The 7,784-nt window shown below is 42.6% G+C and overlaps 1 protein-coding gene across 1 annotated transcript in view; it reads left to right on the top strand.

Moving 5' to 3' along the window:
• Nucleotides 1-5,762, top strand: part of LOC106013014 — a 12,481-nt gene extending 6,719 nt beyond the window's left edge. The window contains exons 5-6 of the mRNA XM_013087593.2: nucleotides 487-736; nucleotides 2,739-5,762. Coding sequence (XP_012943047.2) covers nucleotides 487-736; nucleotides 2,739-4,834 — 2,346 coding nt within the window. The 3' untranslated portion in view covers nucleotides 4,835-5,762. The remainder of the gene's footprint in view (nucleotides 1-486; nucleotides 737-2,738) is intronic.
• Nucleotides 5,763-7,784: the final 2,022 nt, after the last annotated feature.

The raw sequence follows: 7,784 nt of genomic DNA, 5'->3' as shown, positions 1-7,784 counted from the left end.
CCCAGAAGTCAGAAGGGAGGTCATCTTTAGCCAATAGTGTGCTTATTATGATAATAATGTGTCAATGACATCTTTAGTCAGCTTATGTCAATATAGTGAGTAAAGTCATCATATGAAGAGGTCATCTTTAAAAAAATCAGAAGTCGGGGTCATCTTAAGTTGGTGAGGTCATTATATGCGTAGAGGTCATATTAAGCCAGAAGTGGGTTCATCCTAGTATGGCTATCTTTTTCCAGCAGATGGGTTGTTTTTAAAGTCAATAGTGAGGTAGTTGTAAGACATAGTAATCTGAAGTGAAAAGCGGGGTCATCTTTTGCTTGTGTCAGTGAGATTATGTTAAGTATGTAATAAGGTAATCTTATGTCATTAGGGAGCTCATCCTTAGTGCTAGGTCTGTATAATGGTTGTTTGTGCTTCTCTTGTTGGAGTACAAATAGCATTTTTTTTCTGCAACGGATTAGCTCTTATTCTTTTTTGTCCATCCAGATTGCACTTAACGACCTTCTGATCCTGGCCCAGCGGAACATGCCAGACATTTTTGCACTGGGCCTTGCAGAAATCTTCAACACAATGACTGGAGAACTGAACTTCTTTAACAGAAGGTTTCAGCAATCAGATTTGCAGGAGCATGAATGGATTAAGCCACTTTATGAGTATGCCAAGTACCACTCAACTCTTGTCCAGCCAGGTGGAGTGATCCTTGCTTGTCTCAGTGCTATTCGTTTTCTTAATACAGGTAAGTTGATAAGTGCTGTTCTTCTTTCTCTTGGATGTAATTTTGTCCAAAATTCACGACGCAACTTATCCTCAAATATCTTTTTAACGAGTGAATAAATGCCACCCATACTTTGCACAGCAGTTTGTATCAATTTGCCACAATGTGACCACATTTTTCAACAACAATTGAGGCTAAATTTAAAAAAAATTTTCATCAATAGTCATATAGATATCTATATTAAATACTACAAGTCTCGGTCACTTGGAAAATGGGGGTGTTCTCACCATTCCTGCTTCACGAACACATTTTGCATACCCATATGGCCTATGTTACAGCTCAACAGTGACTCTTTTTAGTGGCAAAAAATGAGCCTATGCATAATCGCAATCTCCTAAATGCCAACTGAAATTGGAAAGAATTCCTGTTTCTACTCTATAACTAGTTTGATGAGAAGCAGCATGATTGTAGGGGGGAATCATAATCGAATATTGCGACTGGCAAGTGCTTTGGTTTGATGCCGGCGTTGTTGACTTTATTATATTAGATACCGGTAAGAATGTGGGATTTTTCAATCTTCACAGGTTATCACAAGCAACTATATATATAAAAATTAGTATATAACTTACGAGTAAAAGAAGTGAAGAACTGTGAAACCCATTCCTATTCGGTAGCAATGCGCTTGTGCCAGTGTGTTTTGGTTTAAAGAATGCTAAACAAATAATCCAAGATTGCGAAAGCAAAGTAAAAAAAAAAATGTTGGTCTTACTAGTAAAAACGTTTAGTTGAGCACCATTATCTCACACAAAAATTATTTTTATAGCGAACACTTTTTACACTAAAGGTTCTCGAAGCATGTGTTCAATGAGCATAGTGTTACGATTAAAAGAAGTATGACAGACTTGCTTTAAATTAAAAATGCTATTGTCCCGGCTTATAGCATGTAAACCTTTTAAAATTTGTAGGAACCACCGACCGGGATTTTTTAATGAGTATTTATTAACACATTTGCGGTAACTTGGCGCAATAATGCGACTCTGAATATAATCCGTTCCGGTCACTGCGCCTGGCCCGAAAAGTCCGTTGCAGCCACTCTCCTGACTGGGTGACCAGATGGGGTATTTTGTACTGCTGGTGTTAAAGAATTTTTCTAGAATGTCACATAGATGTTTTAAAAAATATTTATCGGATGAGACAAATTGATTAAGGTCATTGTGTAAAAGTTGGAGTCAGTGTTTAATAGTTGAGATATTTGACAATAAGTTGCACCATGAATTTTTTTTACTGCACTATAGTGATTACTTGTCGGGCTCATAACGGAAGGGTCATTGGTTTAAACTCTGTCAGGGGGCCCCGGTAAAGGCACTTTACACTCATTTTTTTTTTCTCTTCACTTGAGCAGGAATGGATACCTGGCTATATACAGTGAAAGGTCTTGTCAATTTGGTAGTGTTTGAGTTCTTAACTGGCTGCTTTCGCTGTATGATTGTATGCTTCCCTGGAAGCCGAGAAGATTTCTGAATGTCTAGGGTCTGCTTGGGTTAAGCACTGTAGAGTGTGGATATGCACTGAATAAATGCAATTATTATTATTATTTTTGTTGTTATTGTTATTATTACTGAATTCACCAAAATTTTACATCCTGGATGCTCGTTGTTAATTTTTCGGCATGATCTTGTTAGTTAATATAAAATTGTCAAGTTGGTTTGGGCTTTGCGTTTGAGTGGCCAATGAGAGCTAGTCTGTGGTGTAACGATATGGCTCTACACCCTTCAGAAGACGTGAGTTTCAATCCTTAGTGGCGAAGTGTTGTTTTTTTTAGTATGGCCCTGACCGGCAGGGTCGAAGCAGTCCGCCCCAAAATGATATAGATCGTGTGGATGGAGTGTGAAACATAACTTTAAAAAAAATAACCTGTTTTTGTTTATGTGGTCAGTGAGAGATAGTCTCTGTTTCGTGACCTATGAGAGCTAGTCTGTGTTTTGTGTGACCCATGAGTGAGGTTTTTTTTGTGTGCCCACAGATGACTTGGAGGTTGAGAATGAGGAGAGCGTGCTCCTGGCGCAAGAGAATCTCATCAAGCTCCTAATTAAGTACTTAGAGCAGAAACCATCCATTAAGTTGCACCAGGTTTTCAAGGGATTACCAAACTTTGAAAACATTCGAGAGCATCTGATGGACGAGTTCTCTGTCATGTGCATGCTCAATGTAGGGCCTGCAATCTGCGCCTTGGACCTGGTGCCTGATTCGGCTACTTCTTCCAATAGTTGCCGCAACGATGCTGGCCCTTCCACGGCAGAGGTGTTGAAAAAAGAGCAAACAGGAGTCCAGGATGGAGACCTCAAAGTCTCCAGCCCTCTACCCCCTCAGCACCAAGTTAATGGCTGGTCTCCAGAAATTGGCGACCTCAAGCCACTACCAAACTTGGTCACTAACACACAGGATGCAACCCCACGTGACTCACAAGGTGCCAGTCCCCATGACACACATTCCAAGAAGACACATTCCAATGGTCTCACCAGTGCTCATCCCCTTGGTACTCATTCAGCCCGTAACGGTGCTCCTAGGAAACGGGCAAGTGAGTTGCCAGCCTTGCATAATGAGACGCACAGTAAAATCGCAAAAGCTGCTCCCCTCAACCCACAACTCCCGAACAGCCTGCCTGCACGTTGTTCTCCCACTGACAGTCAGGCCAACCCCATTCTCAAGCTCTGTACAGCAAGTGATCCCACACGGAGCCACAACACGCCTGCTCATTGTGAGGCGCCACACTTTCTGCAGACATACTCTGCAAGCTCTCTGCCCGCTCACTATGAGCCCTCCCATTCTTCAGACAATGGGCTGTATGTGCCCAAGTCGAATGGATGTCAGAATTATGGAGGGAAAGACCCACCACTGAATGGGCGGAGTGCTCAGTACAGAAACTCGAGACATTTCAGAGAGTCGCTTGGTCCGATCAGGGAGTCGTCTGGTCACATCAAAGAGTCCCCTAGCATTCTCAGGGAGTCTCCTGGTTATCTCAGAGAGTCCCCTGGCCATCCCAGAGAGTCCCCAGGCCATCTCAGAGAGTCCCCAGGCCATCTCAGAGAGTCCCCTGGCCATCTCAGAGAGTCCCCTGGCCATCTCAGAGAGTCCCCAGGTTATCCCAGAGAGTCCCTTGGTTATCTTAGAGAGTCCCCTGGTCATGTCAGAGAACAGGCTCATCACAGCAAAGAGTCTGGTAACTTTGGGAAATCATCTAGTCATCTCAGAGAGTTTCGTCCCGTGAGAGAGTCAGATAATCCTGGGCTTGGAGACAGTTCTTCCTTCAGAGAGTCAGATTTTTTCAGAGAACCAGCTCGAGAAGTTGCCACAGATACTGCACTTGACCTGCGGAGAGTGGGAAAATCTCATATGTTGCAGCACCAGCAGCTTAACCAAATGATGATGGTAGAGAAAAAGGGCAACGGTCTGGCCTCCTCCTTTGGGGAAAATGCTCTAAAGTTTTTGGGGGCTGTGGGAGGGCAAGAGGAGAGTACCTTTCAACATCAAGAGCGGGCGATGCGGATTTCCCCCACACTCACATACGTGCCATATTCTGATGTACATTCTTCGAGGCAAAGGATTACTTTGTCTCGAAATGAAATTTCGATGCCGCCACCTGCTCAAGCGCCGTCATCCCACCACATCGGTGTGCCATACCCTCACAGTAGAGTCAACGGAGGCTCACCCAGCAATCCATCACTTTCACGCCCACCACTCCCAGAGTCCTTCTACCATGCCTCAAGCTTGCCACTCCCTGTTCATGACAGTGAAGAGAGACTCAGGTACATCAGCCTCCCACCCCCCCCGACACACCCAAGAGCAGCAGCTAAGGCCAGTCCCCTCTCACAAAGTGCTTTCCCCATCTCTGATGCTCCCAGAGACAACTGGCAGTCTCCCTTTATTTCCCCCTTGCGGCCGGCCCGGAGTGTTAGCCCTGGACTGACCCTTGACCTAAGTCTGCCCAAGAAGAACTCAAGTGCCATACAAGAATCGTCAGCCCCAGCTGACCAGGCGACAGCTAAAGCTAGCAATGGATCCAAGGGGCACATGAAGAAACGCTGGCTACAAAAACACTCTGACGAAACACGACAATAAATGCAAACATCTCACAGCCCCGCCATTCTTCCAGGCTGAATGTTTACTTTTGTTGACGTCAAGAGTGGATTTATCTCCTATATTATCGTCTTCATGAATACGTATATATATATATGGTAGCAAAGATTTTTACCCCCTTCCCCAACCCTGTTCCACATGAAGTCTAGTCAGAACCACAGCACAGCTTGTGTCATCTAGTCCCTCCTATAGCTGACCCCTACAATCACATTAGCACTGTCCCAGACCTCTGTGCTCTCAGTTAGGATGTATCCCCATGTCTAGTTCCCAGATTTCCTTTTCTCCAATATCCGTGGTCACGTTTAGAGTCACACCCCATGTTTGGTCCCCAGATTTTTCTTTCCCCGACCCCTATACTTCCAATGTCACATTAGGGCTATGTCCCCATGTCTGGTATCCAGATTCCCAGGTTCATACAAAAGCAAAGCCCTAATTACTGGTTATACAACCTGTGCAGTCACACCTAGGGTTATGTCCACATTTTTAATTCACCAACATGTGCAGTCTCGTCAAGGGTACCATACCCATGTTTGGTTCCTAGGCACCAGTGGTCTCTTCTAAGGATGCATGCTCACAGACCACAGAAAACAAAGGAATGGAACATATTTCTGTCACTATTCATATAAAAGAAAAGGCAGCACAATGTGCACAATGGTTTCTGCACCATGAAAGACAACTGCGGTTTTTACTCAGATGTGCCCCGGTGCCTTTTTTTAAACACCTGTGTCCAGTGTCTCATTGCTTGGAACCAATGATCAGGCAAAAGTTCCTGTTGTGTTCAGGGGCATCTCCTCAGGAATGAAAAATTCGATATTAGCAACCCGGGCGTCATTGATATGATTTTTGTCTGTCATTACGTCATGGGACAGTGTTAAAATATTATGTGCTGACTTAAAAAATTTTTAAAATTTTTATGTCATTGTGTCATTCTTTATATATTGGTGCTGATGTAGTTGGTGATTCTTGAATTAATACAAACATCAGTAAAGATGGTGTTTATCGTATGTATGTAAGCTGATACAGCTGACATGTCTTATGCAGACTGGCTTCGGAAGAGGATTTTTAAAAATTCTGAGCATGTTTTGAAACACAACTGCCGTACACTGGAGACAAAAACTAATTTGTTGAGAGGTTGTGTTTGTTCTTTAAGATTGGCCAGTCAAAATTTACTTCTGTTTATTCTGTATGAAATGAGAACTGCCTTTTCAGGTGGAGTTTAAAAGACACAACAACTTTGGCCAAGTAGGCTGAGTGCAACATGAACGTCATTTAAGTCGGGGCCTATTCTCTCTTTTTAAAAGAATGTTATCCCAAATTCAGTAGACTGAAGGGAAAATATTCCCTAGTAAAAACTTATTACTAAGCTCCGGACATGTGATTTGCACAAAGTAGCAGTAGCACATCCTTTCTCTCCTGATAGTTATTAAGCAGTTGTTGTGGAGGTAAATGTTCTCTCACCAATATTGATGAACAAACACTTTCTTGAAAATCAAATTGGGACATAGTTAACAATAGTTTTCGCATTTTGCAAGAATTTTTGTCCAATGTGCATTTTGTAGGCTTCGGTGACTGCAGTGTACTGAGTTCACCGTCCTGGAGGCAGAGGCAGCAGTACAGCAGGGTATTCAGGATATATGTATTGTGATTTGACTTTGGACAAGGAATGTTGTGTCTTCTGTATTTTGTAAGGTTGATGTACAACACAACGCAGGACAAATGAGTGGACGGTTGTGCCATGTAGGCTGAAGTGTGAGACTAGTGGGTAGTCCATATTTTGTAGGGTTTAGAGAGTTGATGAATGTAAAGACACAATGGATTGGCAGATCCAGTGTTGTGAAAAGAAACAAATTTTAATGGAAAAGTCACATGCTTTTCTCTACCTCTGTTTCTACCTCCTACAGTTTCCCTGGGGGAAGGGGATTGCCTTCACCAGATCTGCAGGAGGACAGGGCTGTTTTAAACTCTGCATTTAGAAAGTGCATACATTGTCTTACTGACTTTATTGGCCACTCCCTTTGCTCAGACGCCAAGACCCTAGTCACATCGTTGGATGCTGGCATCCCAGGTTCGATCCCAAACTAGGAAAAGATGCCTCTTACTCGTCTTACCTCCGTTTGTGAACGAGGGAAGCTCATGCACTCTCTGTGCACTCTGACCTGCCGGTGGTGCCTTGCGTCTTGGGTGTTCTCCGCAATGTGCGCAGTCCCTAGAAACGAAAGTTCAAAATGCTTAAAATCAAATAAATGTTTATCATAGATTTTTAAAACAAATTTTTAGGTTTCTACTTATACGTATACATATATTATATATATATATTGATGTGGTTATAATCATAATGTATTTTTCTGAACCGGTGACTACATTTTCAATTCTTTGACGACATGAGGCTTGGCTTCTGTTTGTACTCTATATTTGTTCCCGGTGCAGCATTAATTTTTTTTCTACCCGGTGGGGACGTTTTTAGACTTCAGTGTTTACTTACACATTTTAATGTGCGATGATTTTATGATGTCTGACTGTCATGTGCGAGACAAATGGGTTCCTTTCTTCCCTAGTGATGTCTGCTTGTTTATTAAGGGAAGGTGCTTCTGAAATTTTTAACTCTTTAGCTTCTCCGATGCACAATTTCTTGTATTATCACTGTGTTCAGCAAATTTCATGGGAAATGTGTAGATATTTGAATGTGATGAAATCATAATTCATCGACAACCTCCACAACTGAGAGGTATATTATGTAAAGGTTAAGTTACCTCAAAATTGAGGGCACTAAAAAAATCTAAAGCTTTTTCATTTTTGAACTATTTCTTTATTTGATAAGATCATCACAGTAGCAGTAGAAAGGCTGCAGTAAGAGTCAGGAGCCCTGAAGAGGGGGCAAAGGAGGTGAGTGCTGGGGGCAGAAAATGGAGACGAAAGCAGACGACAGAACATT

Source organism: Aplysia californica, unplaced genomic scaffold, assembly GCF_000002075.1.
Source record: "Aplysia californica isolate F4 #8 unplaced genomic scaffold, AplCal3.0 scaffold00607, whole genome shotgun sequence".
NCBI lineage: Eukaryota > Metazoa > Mollusca > Gastropoda > Aplysiida > Aplysiidae > Aplysia > Aplysia californica.
This window is presented reverse-complemented; position numbering and strand designations above follow the sequence as displayed.